The sequence below is a fragment of the Moschus berezovskii genome, chromosome 2 (assembly GCF_049115385.1).
Source record: "Moschus berezovskii isolate FMDL1 chromosome 2, NW_MosBer_1.0, whole genome shotgun sequence".
NCBI classification, from domain to species: Eukaryota; Metazoa; Chordata; class Mammalia; order Artiodactyla; family Moschidae; genus Moschus; species Moschus berezovskii.
The window spans coordinates 108,531,509-108,551,900 of NC_142461.1; the positions used below are offsets into that span (position 1 = coordinate 108,531,509).

At 35.8% G+C, this 20,392-nt stretch overlaps 1 protein-coding gene across 6 annotated transcripts in view; it reads right to left on the reverse strand.

Annotated features, from left to right (window-relative positions):
* Positions 1–7,179: 7,179 nt before the first annotated feature.
* LOC129538674 (sodium channel protein type 1 subunit alpha) overlaps positions 7,180–20,392 on the reverse strand; it is an 88,391-nt gene continuing 75,178 nt past the window's right edge. For all 6 annotated transcript variants that reach the window (XM_088829843.1, XM_088829841.1, XM_088829836.1 and 3 more), the window contains exons 21-26: positions 18,941–19,222; positions 16,577–16,630; positions 14,465–14,602; positions 12,517–12,621; positions 10,180–10,450; positions 7,180–8,357 (exon numbers count right to left, since the gene is read on the reverse strand). In XM_088829843.1, coding sequence (XP_088685969.1) covers positions 7,180–8,357; positions 10,180–10,450; positions 12,517–12,621; positions 14,465–14,602; positions 16,577–16,630; positions 18,941–19,222 — 2,028 coding nt within the window. The remainder of the gene's footprint in view (positions 8,358–10,179; positions 10,451–12,516; positions 12,622–14,464; positions 14,603–16,576; positions 16,631–18,940; positions 19,223–20,392) is intronic.

Here is a 20,392-nt window from a genome sequence, read left to right on the forward strand (position 1 = left end):
CCATAAGATTTTCCAGGCAAGAATACTGAAATGGGCTGCCATGTTCGAGTCTCAATGTATTTCAAACAGTTTGAAGAAGAAAGATAAAACTTGTATCTTAATGTTCTCTAACACACACCACACTGTGGCAAGTTAAACATGGGGTAGTGAATTCAAGAAAGCTCAGAAAGTAAGTGGAATTTCCTATAACAGCATATTTTTAATGAAGAATTTATACAAAAAATGTAATTTCCTATAAATTTAAGAACTTTATGGTCTCCATACCATGATAAATAAAGATTATATTCCTAGAAGACAAACAAAATGATGCAGTTAACAATCGAATAGTTCTGTGACCATCTTGCTCTTCTAAGTAAACACTGAATAAAGAGATAATTCATGATAACCAGAAATAGAGTATATACAGTTCTGTTCCACATGGCTAATGTTCTTTCTTTCTATCTTCACCTTTTGTATTTTCCAGTCTTTTCTTCATAGCATTTTGAATACTCCATGTGCTTATGTCAATAAGAATATTCACAGCCAAATTTTCTCATCAATATCATTGGGACCTATATTTCATTTAATTTTAACCAAGAGTGAAAGTGTTGAGTATAGAACTCTGAATTTAAAAGGTATTTTTTAAAAAGGAATGAGATATGAACGATGAGAAAAAAGCATCAGGGTTGAGAAAAGTTATTTTTCAAGATTAGAAAGACAATTTTGAGGTGCAAAGTTGGACAGAAAGAAGCAATCAAAAGGAGAGAGTAAAGACACAAGATAGGGCAATAACTCAACACTGAGTACTCAGTTGACATTGCAGATTATCTATTACTGATGTCAAGAATTTCTTGGTGATGCAGTTTCCCCAACAATACTCGATTGTCCGGAATATTTTTCTCCTCTAGTGCCTTTGGTGTCACACTGCTTGAATCAGTATTAATTGACAATTTAGGAGAATATTCCCATGTTCCAGGAAGGACAGTACTATAAGTGCTATTGTACCTGATTAAAGCAATAATATTTTGATTATGAGCATTTCAATACATTTATAGTTGACTAAGAAGCATTCATCTTCTTACATAATAGTATGAAATTTAGTCCACGTATGGTAGAATAAACAATTATAGGACAAATTTGCAGACTTTAATATAGTTTGTATAGTTCTAGCATCCAAACTTTTTGTTACATACATATGAACATACAAGCTTATGAGGTTGAGTACTGATTGTCTATCCCACTGGTTCCTAGACTCTTGATTTGCTGCATCAGTAAAATACAAATGGGAAGACCAACAAAAGGTTGCCAATTTTTAATTTAGCTAAATAAAATATTAAAACAACCCACTGTCATTTATTCTCACCATCATTTCAAAAAGAGTATTTTAACATAAAATGTTTTTAAGTTCAGTTCAGTTCAGTCGCTCAGTCATGACCGACTCTTTGCGACCCCATGAATCACAGCACGCCAGGCATCCCTGTCCATCACCAACTCCCGGAGTTCACTCAAACTCATGTCCATTGAGTCAGTGATGCCATCCGGCCATCTCATTCTCTGTTGTCCCCTTCTCCTCCTGCCCCCAATCCCTCCCAGCATCAGAGTCTTTTCCAGTGAGTCAACTCTTCGCATGAGGTGGCCAAAGTATTGGAGTTTCAGCTTTAGCATCAGTCCTTCCAGTGAATACCCAGAATCGATCACCTTTAGAAAGGACTGGTTGGATCTCCTTGCAGTCCAAGGGACTCTCAAGAGTCTTCTCCAGCACCACAGTTCAAAAGCATCAATTCTTCGGCGATCAGCTTTCTTCACAGTCCAACTCTCACATCCATACATGACCACTGGAAAAATCATAGCCTTGACTAGATGAACCTTTGTTGGCAAAGTAATGTCTCTGCTTTTTCATATACTATCTAGGTTGGTCATAACTTTCCTTCCAAGGAGTAAGCATCTTTTAATTTCATGGCTGCAATCAGCATCCGCAGTGATTTTGGAGCCCCCCAAAATAAAGTCAGACACTGTTTCCCCATCTATTTCCCATGAAGTGATGGGACCCGATGCCATGATCTTTGTTTTCTGAATGTTGAGCTTCAAGCCAACCTTTTCACTCTCTTCTTTCATCAAGAGGCTTTTGAGTTCCTCTTCACTTTCTGCCATAAGGGTTTAGTCTTTGGAAATAAACATTAAAAAGGCACATTTTTACAGTAAATTTCTTAAAATTGAATATGTTTAGCTTTATAAATATTTATCACATGATTTGTAATTTAACTGTGGCACGTGAAATACTTGTCATGTGGGTGCTGGCCTGTAGAGCTGTGTTTGGGGTTATTGGTTGGTACTTAAAATATCTGGACCCCAGGGCCTCATATAGCCAATAAGACACCTTCTGTTACAATACGGGTAGGATCACCAGAGTTTAGATCACAAGTTTCCAATTTAATAGAGCTAGCTTCAAATACTGGAATCTTAGCCAGTATGCCACAGATCTCTCCTAAAAATATTCTTATTTTTAGTAACATAAGGGTTACCACAAAGGATCAGGAATGTAATCATTCTTCTCTTCAAAAACACAACTTCTGGAAAACAAGAATAGTAATTAAAATGAAGTGTTCTTTGAAGTAATTAGAAATAGTTTATCTAATTTTAAGAGTAGAATCATAAATTTCAGGACACAGAAAAACAGGTGATAATTGAACACACACACATACATACTGCAGGAACACAAGAGCAACAAAAAAAAATCTTCACTTCCTTGAAGACACACACATATATCTATATCAACGTTTACATGCGCACATACACACATATAATTCATTGCCCTTTCTGTGTTAGTCTCTCAGCCGTGTCTGACTCTCTGTCACCCCCTGGACTGTAGGTCACCAGGCTCCTCTGTCTGTGGAATTCTCCAGGCAAGAATACTGGAGTGGGTTGCCATTTCCTTCTCCAGGGGATCAACTCGAACCCGGGTCTCCCGCATTGCAGGTAGAAATTTTTACCATCTGAGTCACCAGGGAAGTCCTTTAATTGTCCTTCAATCCCACTCAAAAGTGAGTTGCAGACATCATCCCACTCATCCCTAAATACTTTAATGTGCATTTTCTGAGAGTAAGGATATTACCCATAATTATGTAATAGCCTCATTTAGACTTTATAAAATTAAGGAAATTAAAATATTTTATAATACTAGTACTTAATCAAGTCCATATTCAAATTTAGTCAGTATTCCCAGTAACATCCATAATTATTACTATTTTTCCAGTCCAGTATTCAATCAAGAATCACATGTTGTATTTAGTTTTCATAACTCTTCAACCTCAAGTTGTTCCTTAGCCTGTCTTTGCTTTTCATGACATTTCTGAAGAGTTCAGTCATTTCATAGAATATCCTCAATCTGATTTTCCTTATGATTAAATTCTCGTTATGCCATTTTGACTGGATACTAAGAAGTGATGTCTTCTTCAGAATTGTCCCATAATTGATGAAGATAGTGTCTGCTAGGAATCTCCGCTGTATGCTTTATTAAAAAAAATTTTAATGCATAAGAAATACTTTGAGACAATGTAAATGTCCTATTCCTTGTTAAACTTTCATCCATGAGTTTTAGTATTCATTGATTCTTCTTGCATGAATGTCTTTATGATGGTTGCCAAGTGGTAATTTTCTATCTTCATTGTTTCTTCTACGTTTGTTAGTTAATATTCAACTGTGAGGAAGAGCTCTTCACTTTTTCCATTTATTTATGTTAGTACATACTTGTGAATTCTTATTTTATTCAACAGATTATAATCTGTTACTATCTTTCACTATGTAAAAATAATACCAAAATGACTATGGTGATTTATATGATTATGTTTCACCAATTTGCTTTGTATTTGAAAATGTACCAGTGAGTACTGGTATGAATGTGGAATATTAAAAAAATCTGTAGGGGTTATCCCATAATCCTTATTTTTGTTGGTTAGAAATGGGAAATTCTTTTCAGAATTAGTTGTCCTGGTGTTTTAGAGCGATGATGTCATGAAGAGACAAAGTCAGGAAGCTGAAGGATAGGAACGTCACTGTGGGTGACGTTCATCTTCTCATCAAGGTCATGTTCCTCTTTCAGACTTCATAACTGACATTGTGCAAATCTGATAACAAATGAGGCTTCTCTTTTCTCATAAATTTAGATGTTTCTTCAGCTGTCACTTTTATTGTTTGGCCTATGCTCCATGATCTCTGTGAAATCTGTGCTTGACATGACTGCAGTTTCCCCAGTTCCTCTTTCTCCATCTACTGATGCTGGTTAGACTAAGCCTCCACGCTGACCCAAGGCAAATCTTTGCCTGTTGCCCACTTTCACAAGCTATTTTAATCTCTGTTTCATCCAGGTAAGAGACAGATGGCACACTGAAATGAGGCAAGAGGAACGTTTTTCATGAGGGGCCATTTAAAAAGATGTCAGCAAGATAAAGGGGCCACAGGTCTAAGGAAGCAAGGCAGAGAGTGATGACCAGCCCCTCAACAAAGTAGCTCTCATTGTAGGAGGGGCTGTCTGAGTGGAAGTATGAGCCGGTTGATGAAGGCAGCACTGCCAACCCAGAGCAACCTAGCAAAGATGACACTAGGATATAAACACCCAGTTTCACCGTTCTCCTGCTTTCCTGATGGTGTTTTCCTGCTGGGGTTTCCCATTGGCCAAACTGATTGCGATCTAGAGGGTAAGAGAGCCCGTTGATTCAATTTACAAATTCACCCTAACACAGAGCATGATGGAGGAGCAGGAAGAGTGGTTCTGGAGGAGCAAACAAAAGACCCCACTCACACATAGCAACTTCTAATATTTTAATAGGTTTTGAGGATTCTCTTTGTACCTTAAGTGGCCACGTACCCTTGCTTCTTGTTCTGCTGGAGCCTCCTGTTTATAACCTGCTGCTTGTAGTCCCTGGTAGGCCACTCCCTCCAGTCTCATTCTTACCTCAAGTTTTCTTGCTCTCAGCCCGGATGGGTGGGTGGGTGGGTGGGTATGTGTGTGTGGGTGTGCGTGTGTGTGTGTGTAGCTCCCCTTCTCCCTCAATCTGTAGAACAAAGCTTATCTTGTTACACAACATGGTTAACCAAAAGTAACTGGTCAAACAATAAAATAAAAAATGTAATCTTTATTAGTTTGCACATTTTTAATGTTGGTTAGCATCATTTAGGGTAATAGTAGCATTTTCCAGCATGCAGTTCACGAATACAATTTAAGTATTCTAAGTAGTTTTAAGAAAAAGAGGTGCCTACAGTTTGCTTCTGTAAGAAACACAAAATATCCTGATGTAATTGACTACATAAGTTCACTACTCTCTGTTCTTGTGGGGAAAAAAAAATTGTGAAACCCACATTATATTTAGAGCAATCTAGAGCAGCATGACTTCAAATAAATGGAAACATAAACAGAAGTAGGAAAAAAAAGACACAGATGAAAAATAAACACTACCTTCAATCAGTTAGTATAGGCACTACCAAAAATGTAAATAAAAATTTATACCTTTTTTCCAATTGCAAAGCATAATTTGGATGTCAGTTGTGAATCTATGTTTGCCCCTTAAAATTATGAAATAATCTAAAAGTAGCAAATGTAATAAAAAAGCAGAAATCTACAACTACCCAGTCTTGTGTTCATTTCTTATTTAGCAAATTTCTTCCATGAAAAAGTACTATGGACAGAAAGTAAGAAAGTGATTGTGATATCAATCTTAAGATAATTTCCTCTTCATATTTATGTACATAATGCTGAAAAATAAAATAAAATGACTTTTTACAGTATTTATATTTGCTTATAAAATTCTAAACACATTTTAACAGGTTAAGCAGTGTTTTTTTTTTAAACATGTCTGTACAATCGGGCTATACACCATATGTTATCCACTTAGAATTTAAAAATAACCAAAAAGCTGTTAAAGTGCTGCAAACTATTGCTTAATGACTTAAATAAATGAGATCTGTTGAACAATTTCTTTGACTTTTACGAGTGACATATGGTTTCTCACAAATGAGATTCTGAGCGGTGGGAGAAACCAGATACAGCAGCATGGTAATAGAAACATGCATTCATAGCATCCAAACTATCTATAATGATACAGAATACATTATATTACCTGTGTAAAGCTTGCACTCTACATTTCTTGTGGTACATATTTGATGCAATAAATACTGTGCTTAGGTCATTATTTGTTTGCTCAAACGTGCACCACAGGGTAAAATGACTATTTACATAATAAATAGCATTTCATTAACATATACATTGTCAACCTTACTGAGCTGAAGATGGCTAAACAAAGTGCAGGATTAAGCAGAAATTTATAAAAGGTTCTTTTGGTCAATTCCGTCTTTAAGGGAGAAGCAATACTCATTATTCAGTATTTTTTAAATACAATAAACAGAAATGTAACACTTAAGATTCGTGACATTTGAGTGAAGTTTGCACCTGCTAAGATTTAATGGGCTATCCGCCTAAAATGACATACTTGGTCTAGGGGTTGGATTTGACAAAACAAGATCAGCAAAGCACCTCCAATTATCACCTAATTACCCCTCCCAGAAACATAGATGGAATTTAAGAGCTCATTGTGTTCCTTGTGACATTTTTCATGCATGATCTCTAAGTGTAGCATGCCCTCATGCAAACCATATCTTTGTGCAGATGGGAGGGCCATGTGATTGCCATAACCCCCAGTGGCATACTTGTTAAAGAGGTCCTTTAATCTATTTCCCAACAGAAACCCCATTTACAAAAATAGTCACATATAATAAACAACATATGGACTAAAAAAAAGATGAATCCACTAACAGATTTTGTAAAAACGTGACAAATGTGGCAGTCGAAATGCAAAGAGTGGATACAATTACTACACTACAGTGTTTTCGTGTTAAACAACCCCCAAATCATAGGTTTGCACCCCTTTGAACTGGTCCCTACAGTCTACGTAGCCATTTTGTCTCTTGTCTTCAGCAGTGTCAGCTGGTAGTGAGAACAGTAACCTCCCGTCAAGGTCATCTCCCTTTTATACAGTCACAGTTTTCCGACAAGGGGTCACTGTCTGATTGTAGGCACTGACCTTAAATAAATTTGTGTAAAAACAGTCAGTTTGGCATTGACCTCCTAAAGGAGTCCTGTTGACAAAAATACATCACCTTCACAGGCTGTAAACAATTTGTCACCCAGTGATTTTTATTTATTTGTGTTTATTTCCCTTTGGCTTTTTCATCTTTGCCTTCTTGCTCGTGTTTTTCCACAATTGGTTTTGTTACCCGATCATAGGAGGGTGGACAAGCTGCTGTGGACATGGTCAGATCAGTTTTTTCTGTAACTGAGTTTTCATTTATTCTGTCAATTATCATGTCTTCTTTTACAAGAAGATTAGCCCCACCTTTGATTTTATTTTTGTTGTACGTAAATGATGCCTGTTTTACAGTTCGCTTTAAAAGGTGGCGCCTGTACGCACGCTGAATAATAACAGCAGACACTTCCTCTTGTTTTCGCTTTAAAGTCGTAGTTATTGGCTGATAGGAGACCTTTGATGGGTTGGAGGCCATGAATCTCTCTTCCATCTGTATTCGAAGGGCATCCATCTCTCCACTCTCCCCCAGAACCCGCTTTGTAAAAGCAAATAAGATGTCAAGACAGTGGATTCGATCACCACTTACCATGGGCAAATCCATGGCAATGAGCTGGAGTTTGTTCGGTTGTGGCAAATTGAGTGGTGGTTCAAGAGCAGCTGCAAACTGAGATAGCTTTTCAAATTCCATGAACTGGGTGGCATCTGGATCAAACTTCTCCCAAACCTCGTAGAACATTTCAAAGTCGTCCTCACTCAGGGGCTCTGCGCTTTCTTCAGTAGCAACACTGAAGTTCTCCAGGATGACAGCGATGTACATGTTCACCACGACCAGAAATGAAATGATGATGTAACTGACGAAGAAGAAAATCCCAACAGACGGGTTCCCACAGTCTCCCTTAACTGAGCTGCCAGGGTTAACTTTATTAGGGTCACAATCGGGTGGTTTACTGTTGAGGATAGGTGCTAGCAATCCATCCCAGCCAGCAGAGGTGGTAATCTGGAACAGGCAGATCATGCTGTTGCCGAAGGTCTCAAAATTGAACATGTCATCAATTCCAACCTCCCTCTTAACATAGGCGAAGTTGGACATTCCAAAGATGGCATAGATGAACATGACCAGGAAGAGCAGGAGGCCAATGTTAAACAGCGCAGGAAGGGACATCATCAAAGCAAAGAGCAGCGTGCGGATCCCCTTAGCCCCTTTGATCAGACGCAGGATTCGTCCAATCCTGGCAAGACGGATCACTCGGAACAAGGTAGGGGACACAAAATATTTCTCTATCAGCTCAGCCAGAAACATACCTATGGACAAAAAAGATGAGGTACCAACCAGTGAAGAAGTTATCCATTAAATTAATACTCAAATTTTGTTAAGGCTCACAGGTAAATTTCAGAGTTCTAAAATTCAATTGAAAAGTATAGTGAAAGTGTTAGTCACTCAGTCATGTCCGGCTCTTTGCAACCCCACAGACTGTAACATGCCAGGCTTCTCTGTCTGTGGGATTCTCCAGGCAAGAATACTGGAGTGGGTTGCCATTTCCTCCTCCACAGGGTCTTCCCAACCCAGGGATCAAATCCACATTTCTTGCATCTCCTGCATTGGCAGGAGGATTCTTTACCACTGCACCACCTGGGAAACCCCAAGGTGACTAAGATAGTATTCAATAATGATGTTATAGTACATTTTATCTTTAAGGGGTATTTATAGACTAGTTTTAGCTTACAGAAAATCCAAAGACTGAATCTAATAAAACAAGTTAAAAATTCAAGTCTGTCTGAAGAGCAGTAGCTGACAGTATATGTAAACGTTTATAAAAATACAGTAAACACAATGATTTTTTTCTGAAACACTAAATCATATAACCTGTATTCAGTCCTTCCCCATATAAACGTATCTGTAGTTTTGAATGCTATTTTCATCTCTCCATGAACATGATGCCTTCCTAAGCTTCCACTATAATATTCATATATAGATGTGTATATTTATATATGCTCTGGTACATTTCTAAAAGGATTTAAGCTGATGCTTTTTCTGGTTTCCTACATCTGTGTCTTAGCCCTCTTACTTAAAGTTTCTTTCTCCATTTACCTTTGAAATAGTGAAATAATGAATGAGCTGAAGAGGAGCTCAAGAAACCAAGTATCTTTGAATTACACCATCTCATTTTGTAAAGAGTAAGTGAGGAGCATGTTTGTGTGTGTATGAGAGAGGGAGAGACAGAGAAAGAGAGAGAGGTGAACACAACTAAGTACCCTATCCCCAACTAGTTACACCACAGAATGCTGTGGGGTCAAAGGGTACACACAACATATAAGTTGGATAAAAGATCAACTTCTTCAGAGGGGGAATGTCATAAAAGTCTGCCCAACAGAGGTGCCCCATATTGGATAGTAAAATATTTACTCAATCATATCATCTACTTTAGGAAAAAAAATGGATACTGTAGGCCCACAGACAGACCTCTTCGCTTCACTGGGGCTGGAGTTGTGTATTCAATTAGATGAGTTATTGTTCACATGAACTGTTGACATTCCAGGCTTTGAAGTGTATGACTGATGAAATGATGTTCCATGCCAAATCACTTCTTTTGTGCATCATTTTACATTCCAAGGTAATTGAGAAAATCTCTGATACTGTGCATTAAAGAACTTACCGTCTTCACTGACATTTTGTTCTTAGCTTTACTCTTTCACTCTATACTCTTCCTTATTAGTACCAGCTTCCACTCTTATCTATATGCCAATGACTCTATGTCTCTGATGTACTGTCTCTCCTTAGTATCAGACTAAATTTCTAGCCCTTTTTTCAACAGAGTCATTTACATATTGTACAGACTATTCAACCTCAACATGTCAAAGACATTTCAATCTTAATAGCACATTTAGTTAATAGCACATTTCTAGTTCAAATGAATGAGACCTTACTATATTGACAAATAATACACCTAGTCTAAAATGGATAGAACAGGTTACAATACTCAATGTATAGCAGATAAGAAAGACAAACACATCTGAATAAAAAACATTCAACTTTTCACAGTGGTTTTCTCTGAGTGCTCAGATGACTTCTAAATTAAATGTGATCGCTCTTTTATTGAGCTAAAAGGCTTGAAATACTTCTTACCTACTATGGAGAGAATGACCACCACAAAATCAAAGATATTCCAGCCTATGGTAAAATAGTAATGGCGGAGAGAGATGAGCTTCAGCACACACTCTCCAGTGAACAGCACAATGAACACCAAGTTGATGCGTGACAAAATGCTAGTCACATAGTCACTCTGGTCGTCGGTTTCCACCATCATGGTGACCATGTTGAGACAGATAAGAATCATGATGCTGATGTCAAAAACTTGTCTGGTGACGAAGTCAAAGACCATTCCTTGGAATTTGTTCTGTAGAGAAACAGAAAAGCTTTTAGTGACAGAGGAGTTTCCCTCTACACATGAACTTCTATATAAGTAGTTTCTGTACTGACTGTCTAGGATTGTACCTAAGAACCACTGGTTCTGAATTTCATGAAAGATGGTTTGTATCACGTTTAAGTTTTTAAATTTAGTTATCCAAATTACTATTTACCAAAATATATTCCACAGAATAACAATCCCTTGTCAAAAAGGGACTTCTGATAAGAAACACTGCATACTATTATACACTACTCTAAGAGGCCCAAAATGCATGAGAATGTATTAATATTATGAGAGGTTAAGAAATCTGCTTAATTTTGTTTTACTAGAATTTCCCATGATTAGTTGGACCATACAGCAGTTTCAAAACATAATTTCTATTAACAATCCACTAGACTTGTTCTCAAAAAATTGTTATAGGGAACTTGGGATTCCCATGACACAGCTATAACATTATGCGTTTAAAGTCCCTGTGCGGCAATATTGATGTTCTTCCACCAAACAGTCTTTGCTGATATTGTCACACACAGATGCTGAGTCTACACAGGGATAATCAAACCAGAAGACATTCCTTATGCTTTGATGTCAAAAATTCATGGCGCTTTTCACTGATCTGTGATTTTGCCACTGTCATTTATTGCAGGCCATTGTCTGACACACTTCCCTAGGCCACTGAGGAACTTTGAGGATATCTTCTGTCTTACATTTTTCCTACACATAATTGACTCATTTCTACATTCAGTGTTGAGCCTTCACAGAGGACAGCGTATGTTTTACATCATTCTCAAGAAAGCAAGTGTGGGCTAGCACAATATGAATATGAATGTTCATTAACATTTTATTCCCCAGTACACCCCAGAAGTTGCTTTAACCTCACGTCATCATCATAAAAATCAACAGAATGTGGGACAAGGCTCTCTATTTCATAGCAGTTGTTTCATTGGTTGTCATGGAAACATGACACCTTTTTCTTATCATCATGAATTGTACTTATTGTCTCTGACTTCTGTAGGCATTAGTAATTTCTAACTTTATAGCCATATATATGATACTAGAATAGATATATGATACTAGTATATTCATATACTATATATGAATATTAGATACTAGAAGTCTTTTCATCTCCAAAATACTTGGTACCTCTAATGAAAAATAAACTGGAAGTAAGGTATTATTTCACTTAATAGTTCATCAACTTGTTTATCTATAGGAAACTGTTTCTGAACCCTATCAAAGATTTACTCCTCTATATATGTTACTCAGCAACTACTCTTGAGTTACATGGTCAAGTTTCTTGTGCACATAACACTGCCTATGTGTCTTTTGCCTTTTCATTTCAATTCTAGTTGTATAATTCTAATTGACTTGACAATAAAGGTGCATTTTCTGTTTCTTCTTTTTCCTTTTGGCCTCTTCCTGTAAAAAATTATTTTACCATTACCATAAAATGTACGAATTAATGCTGTTCTAAAAGTGGGACGTCTAGTCAAGGCTGTGCTTTTTTCCGTGGTCATGTATGGATGTGAGAGTTGGACTGTGAAGAAAGCTGATGCCGAAGAATTGATGCTTTTGAACTGTGGTGTTGGAGAAGACTCTTGAGAGTCCCTTGGACTGCAAGGAGATCCAACCAGTCCTTTCTAAAGGAGATCAATCCTGGGTGTTCATTGGAAGGACTGATGCTAAAGCTGAAACTCCAATACTTTGGCCACCTCATGCGATGAGTTGACTCACTGGAAAAGACTCTGATGCTGGGAAAGGTTGGGGGCAGGAGGAGAAGGGCATGACAGAGAATGAGATGGCTGGATGGCAACACCTACTCGATGGACATGAGTTTGAGTGAACTCCGGGAGTTGGTGATGAACAGGGAGGCCTGGAGTGCTGTGATTCATGGGGTCGCGGAGAGTCGGACATGACTGAGCGACTGAACTAAACTGAACTGAAAAGTGGGAGAAATCTTTGCTGCTAGAAATGTTAGCTGCTATCTCTTCTGTGAGAAAAACCAGGCAAATTTTTGTTTTTGTACATTTTCCCCCATATCATTTGGTATTTCTTACTCCTGGTCGAGGTATAGGCTTTTGTGGCTTTTTTGATCCTAATTTTTTCATTGCATTATAGTATTTCTTCTGTTCTTCTGTCATAAAGATGTCTTGACCTCCAAAGTATAGAAAAGAAAAATAAAAACTGGTTAAAACTGTGTACCTTCCTTCTTTCAATGTTAAACTTAGAAAAGGGACCATTAAAAAAGGAAACACAAAATTCAACTAATTAGCATTATTTGCCTAAGATTTTAAATTGAAAAATTAAAACTAGTTTTAGATACTATAATCTTATTTATTTCGATCATCCAAAATTGACTTTATGATTTTTATTATTATTTTATGGAGGAAAAAAATCCCACAAACTGAGAGGTTAAGTATTTGCCCAAGACTGTAAACTCAGGAAGTAGTACTATTTGGTTCACTGAGTCACTAAATACTTGGTTCCTTACACTAGACACACTGTCTTTCAGAATTTTCAGACAATGATTTTCTTATTCACATGTAGCAAAGAGTTAAAGTAGCTATATGGTGTGATGGTTTAGTTACTCATAAAAAGCCACTGTCACTCTGCCAAGAATTGTAGCAAAAGAATAGAGAGGGAACTGGGGAAGTTGGTAGAAGAGTTAGGGGAAAAGTCAATGTCATAAGTATGGCAGGTATGTGACAGGCAACTGGAATTCAGGCTAATAAGTGAAATGAAATAGCTTGATAATGATGACAGAGTAATATTAGTAATAACAAAGGAGGACACGTTCTATAGTGAAAGAGCCTCATGCAATGAAAGCAGTTATATAATAGGAAAACAGACTGAACAAATGAGATGAGGGATCAGTACGTGAAGGAAGAAATATAAATGGCAAAAAAAGCCCTTGAAAATATATTTAAAAGACATGAAAATGAAAAATTAAATGCAATTTTCATATATCAAATACCAAGTATCAAAAAACAGAGAGAATGTTTGATGCTAGTGAATCAGTGGTGATTTGAGCACAGCCATATGCTGTTATTGACAGTATGAGTAGCAAAGCAAAACACTTTACTCTGGGAATTTATCTTAAAGAAATCGTTAAAGGCTCCAGTTTTTTTGGCACAAAGAGTTTTGCCCAGGCACTATTTAATCCTTAAAGGTTAAAATTAACCTATACCATCAGTCTACTTGGAAATGGTTAAGTAAATTATGAATTATGATAATGTATATATGAAGTATTAAAAAGGGAAATATATATGTTATGTCAAAAATAATTTATAATTATAGATAAAATAATTTCAGTAATAAGAATGTGTACGGAAAAAGTTTGTACAGAAAAACATAAAATGTGAATAATGGTTATTCCTGAGAAAAGATATTTCTTTACTATTTTATGATAATGTACATATATAATTAGGATAATAAGTGGACTTTATAAATGATACTAATTAATAAAGAACTTTCAATTCAAAGCTAGAACTGATAGCTTATAATTAATATCAGGGAGAATGAAGTGGGAATATATAAAAGGAGCCAATAAAGAATTTTAAAGTGTGAAAGTAAGCACCAGAAGAAGCTTACATCTCATGTATAATTTGTTACATTGTAAAGGTTTTTGTTGGATAATATATTTTAAGGGGAGATGTCATAGGAATAAAACAATAAGCTGAGTCTGGGAAAGAGGTATATGTCTGGGTTCTCTTCCAGTTCTTTTTTAGTTGTTTGTTTTTTTTTTTCCAAAAGCGAAAATGTGGCCCCTGAAGTTTTTTTTTTTTTTTATTTAAAGAGGATATTTTGTGAGCCTGTGCACAGAAATATGGAACACAGTCATTCTTGGCAAAGACATGGGCAGTGAATGGCAGAGAGGAACCATACAAAAAATAGATTGTAATATATAATCCTATTTGGTTTCTGAGTTAAAGTACTCATTTGGTATTGAAAGCCCTCCAAATGATTTATTATCTTGGTGGGAGAGAAAATATTAGAAATACTTATCTTCTTTTTTTGCTGGTTGAAATTATCTATGATGACACCAATAAACAGATTCAAGGTGAAGAAGGACCCAAAGATGATGAAAATAACAAAGTAAAGATACATGTATAGACTTTCCTCATACTTAGGCTGGAGTTCCACCTACCAAAGGAGAATATTTTTTAAGACATTATAATACACTTGATGTTGGAAGTTATTGTTGCTTTTTCATAAGAATAGATAAGAAAATTTTTAGTAATCCTTAGGCAGTACTTTTATTTCCTCTAAAATCAGCTACTTCTAAAAACAATCTCTGAAATTGGCCTTTAGGATAATTTTTTAAGTGAAAAATGAGGTGTTATGTAAAAAAATACCATAAAATGATTTCGAAATTATTTTTTTTTCTAACTACAAACACAACCAATATCTTGGCATTTGGACAGTAGTATACTAAGTTTGGCAATTTTTAACGTACTGCATTTTGATACTTTAAAAATTATTAGTGAAAACATTTTACATCAGTAAATATGTGTAGATTATGTTTAAAAATAATCATTCCTGATGTGTGAATTTATTTAGCAAATAAGAATTGAGTTATTTATTTATTTAGACGTTTGACCCTGCCTATAACAGTGTAACAGAAACTGAATTTTTCAGATTAAGTAGACATTAACTGGCACTAGTGGTAAGGAACCTGCCTGCCAATGCATGAGACGTTAAAGACTTGGGTTCGATCCCTGGGTTGGGAAGATCCCCTGGAGGAGAGCATGGCAACCCACTCCAGTCTTCTTGCCTGGAAAATCCCATGGACAGAGGAGCCTGGTGGGCTACAGTCCATAGGATTGAGAAGAGTCAGATCTGACTGAAGGGGACTTAGCATCCAACTGGACATGCCATCTGCTAAATCCTCAACCAGTAATTTAATCTCTAGAGTGTACTCATGAGAAATAAGCATTTGAGCTTTTACTTAGCATGTAACAAAGACATAAAGGAGTCACTACTAAACAGTGCCCTAATATATTCATGTCCTCCTAAAGATATTAGAGTTAAAAAGCAACCAAACACACAGAACAAAATAATAACAAAGTAAAATAGCTCTGGAGGATATCAGGAAGGTACTCAACACAAAACTAGAATCATTTATGGAAAATGTACATCAAGAAAGATAAAAGGGAGCTTCTTAGGTCAGTTTAAAGATTACGGGGGCAAAGGTCATCCATCATGATTACAGGCTAAACAGATGGGACCTAAGAATAGAAAGATAGAAAATACTAAATTGTACAAAATTTGAAGAGCAGATTTGGAATGAGCATGGATTTTAATTCTCTTCTTGAAGTCTAAAAAAGGCTGTAGTAGGAGAAATCAAAAAAGTAGGTCTTAGGTGATAGAAACTTAAAGGAAACTGTTGATCATAGAAATGATAACAGTATCTGTAAAGACTCCAGTATATTTATGGATTGTATAAAGGGCGCTTCCCACATGGCTCAGTGGTAAAGAATCCGCCTACAACGCAGGAGACACAGGTTCATTTCCTGGGTCAGGAAGATCCCCTGGAGAAGAGAAGGGCAACCACTCCAGTGTTCTTGCCTGGAGAAACCCATGGACAGAGGAGCCTGGTGGGCTACAATCCATAGGGTCACAAAGAGTCAGACATGACTGAAGTGACTGAGCACAGTGTATCATCACATAAAGGAATGGATTTTAAAGTGACTGTTACAGAAATCTTACACTGCCTAGACAACATCCTTAACTTGTCCAATATGGAGGGTAAACTACGGATGGCAATCACATATTTCTTCACATTTGTTCTATCATGCCAAAATTATTAATGAGTATGTAATTGATAGATTGAAAGGAAACAAAATAGAAAAATAGTGAATAGAACGATATTTGTTAGTTGTTAAATATATGACTGTGTTACTTTAGTTGCACTTCTGTTTTGATGTATCTTAGTAAGATTTCTGATAAATACTGCTGTGTGCCTGCATGCTACTGCTATACTTGAGTATTGACTCATACTTTTTTCTTTTTAAAAAATCATTGTAAAATCATTCCATTTAGCTGCTATCCTCTGTTAAATTATTTTTAATGTCAAATCAATATTGTGAAAAGACTTAGAATGTAAAGAATACTTACATTTCTGGAATCAACTGCTGCATACATTATATCCATCCATCCCTTAAATGTGGCCTATTAAAAAGGACATGCATGTTTTACTTTGGGGTAAAAATAATTCAGACCCCATATTTAATAAATATCCTTACTGATATATTTCTTTAAAAGGAACATTTAAAAAAGACATCTCAAAACAAATTTTACATGGATTTTGGACCAACAATATCTCAGTAAGTCTCTTCATTTCTCGACCATTTATAATGAATAGAATGGTCCTTTGATATATCCTCCTGCTTGACAACCAACTGACAAATACTTTTCAGTTCTTTAGTTAATGGAATCATGCAGTTTAAAGTGCTATCAAGATTTGGTGGAATACTTTTAGAAAGTCTTACAAATGCCAACACATCTGGCAATGTTCATAGCAGCAAAACTACTACATCTTAGACCTGATGATCATCCACTAAAATCTATCTACAAGGTATTCAAAGTGACTGAAAGCTTACGATTTCTCTTGATTGTAACACTCTAAAGATCATACAGGTATCCAAAAAGTCACTTGCAGCTAACATTTTAAGAATTTTGAAGCATAACATCAGAAATAATCCTATCTTACACTTTTTTTTCTGCAATTTTTGATGAGAGTGAGTTATTTTGGGTAAGAAAAGTGAAAATAGTACAGTAGACACTTGGTATTCCAAGTGTAATAATTTATAGTAACTTGATACTTGTTCTAGAATATGAGTTTTGAACACTATGGACCTGAGAGGATTATTCCTTAGTCAGAAAGTCTAGCAAAAAGCTTTCAGCATCTGTATCTTAACACATCTTTGTTTTTGTAACACTAACACTTATGAAGTGGTAGATGTCATGGGAAGTTAGTCAAGTATGGGTGCTTGTGATGGCAATGAAGAAAAAGTAAAGACTCTTAGCTAGAAAACAGAACTTATTTGTCTATCAAAGAGGGAAATTTTGAATGTGTCAGTGGCTGAGGTCAATGACACAACAAGTTCATTACATACTAGGTACAAAAGCAGTAAAAGGTGATCCAAGGAACCATTTCAATGAATTTGCTAACCAACAGAGAGATGACTCTATATATAGCCAAGTGTAAATCAGTACTTTGGTAGCAGAATTTATTTACTGGCTTTGTGCAGCATCTTTACCCTAGCATTTTAAGGGATTGCTTGAAATTTTCAATTTTTCTTTCTCAATTTTATAGAGGAAGTGATATACATTAGTGATATTTACAAATGTGGTTATCAGTTAAGGGTTAGGGTAAATGCCCAAGGAAATACCATCATGTGTCTACTATAATATTCAAAGAAATCATACTTGTCCAAATATTAAAAATCTCTATTTTAATTCCATGAACGTTTAGAGTAAGTCAGAAACATCTACAAGAGAGATAAGAATTTCTAACAAGAAGGTAGAAAGAACTTGCGAAAGAATCACAGTGCTCTGAAAGAGACGCAGGAGGATTTTGATCAGTGCAAGTTTGCTTGCTTGCTCAATCTCCTGGTTGAACGGTTGGAAACAGAACCCTGGTGAAATAAAATAGACTTCTGCCCTAAGGACTATAGAACCACAGGAACACACTTATGCAGTTTTTTTTTTAAATACCAGTTTTCAGTGGCCAAAATAGAACTGTATTTTTACAATGTTTTTCAAATACTCTGGGCTCTTTTTATCCACTGCTTTGTGATGGAGCTGCAGTCAGAAGCTGCATCAAATGAAAATGTTCAAGAAGCCACCATGTTTTATACATTGTGAATGGTTTTTCAATCTTAGAGACCCAGTAGTGAAAACATTACTATTTAGAGGAAAAAAAGACTTCTGTAATTGTACTAAAGGCCATTTGCAATGGGATAACAGCTGCTTGTGTTTCATTTCTGCTTCTGAGTGCTACCTGGTATTATTCCATTTCACCATGAGGATCTAATACTAAAGCCTAAATATCATTACCCAATCTTCAATCCAAATGATATAACTCAGTAGCAATTAATTCTCACCAATTTGTTACAATCCAATCAGGTGTGTTTAGGGTGCGTGTTTGAGGGGAGGGGGTGATCCATCAGTGAAACAAGATTTCCAATTGCAATAGGAAAAATATTAGCAAATTTGTTGATTTAGTCATCAACTTGTTCATATGGGAAGAGAGAATAATAGGAGAATAACAAATACCTGGCCACTATCAACTATGTCTGGACTGTTCAAATATACTGACACTTCCACCCATCTGGGCTCATAAACTTGTACTAATAAATCAAAATTAGAAAAAGGGATAAAAAATTTTCTTCTTTGTACTGCACAACAGCTGTATGTCATCACTTTGTTATTATTCCAGACAATAAACACATTTCAGAGAAAAGAGTGTTCACTTACAACTTGAAGCAAAGAGAGATACCCAAATCCTACATTATCAAAGTTTACTTTCACATTTTTCCATCGGGCAGTCTCATTTCTTTCTATCAGTATTAGGCAATCAGAATGATTATTCACTTCGTTGATGTCAAACATGTCACCAGTTGTGGTGTTAACACAGTGGTAGAATTTGCCAGCAAACAAATTTACGCCCATGATGCTGAAAATTAGCCAGAATATAAGACAAACCAGAAGTACATTCATGATGGATGGAATTGCTCCTAAAAGGGCATTCACAACCACCTAATACACAAATGGAAAGAAAGAAAAGTCAGAATTCTCGTTGGTTAAAAGAAAAAACATTATCCCCCTAGTAATCTTTAGTGATTCTATTTTTTTTTAAATATCAAGACTATTCTAAGATATTTAAAAGCAAAATAAAAAAGCCTTAAAATGAAATATATTCTTTCATAAGCATACATTTAGAGAAATGAATATAGATAATATAACGAAGATAAAAAGTATTTTAAAAGAGAGGAGAAAGTACTAAAAGGTTAAAGGGAAAACAAAATCAGAGGCATTTGCTGCCAGATGAAGCCATAAAATTTGTTTATTAGAAAAAGAGGAGTAAGAAATCCTATCAGAGAAGATTAACTCATTAAACAAAGCAATATATTAAAGAATGAAACTAAAATATTGGGGCAAGAGTTGATTTGATAGACTGATATATTTTAATAAACTAAAAAAATTCAGGTGTATAAATATAAAAATATAAATACCTAAATAATTTTGTCCTTAATTATTCATGCATCGCTATGACTAATAATAATTTTTGCATAAGAAGCAAGACAATTTAGCATCATGTATTTCATTAGATCATCACATAGCTTATTTCAAGCTCCAGTCATATCAGCTGTTTCATTTACTGAGTTTAATTTGATAAACTTATTTTAAATGAAACATAGTAGAAATCAGTTTCTTAGGAAAATAAGAAAAGGAGAGATGCCATATTTGGGGTGACAGTGCCCAAATCTGATGTGATTACATCAAGTACTGTGCTAAATAATTATCTACCGTGTTTTTTTTTTAATGGAAGCGTTTTTGCCCTTTTTATCTTTATTCCTGGACCACAAGTCAAAAATCTGTGTTTTAATATTTAGCAACACTGTAGGGATGGCTGTCTTTGCTTCCTTCTCTATAGTTCCCTTTGCAGATACACATGAATAGCTAAGAGAGAAAGACAGGCCCTAATATGCTCCTAAGTAGCAGATGATGCCTCAGACTTGAACATTCATAGCTAAATTGAATTCTACCTGTGTACTCCTATCATTCTTGTCAACCTGATCTAAAAGAAACAACAGGCATCAAAATATCTTCTACCTGCCATTTGATACCAATGTGTTTTTAGAACAAATTTTTTGACTGTCTGAAAACAAGAATAGATGAAGCAATTCCTTATGCTTCTGAGCTGTG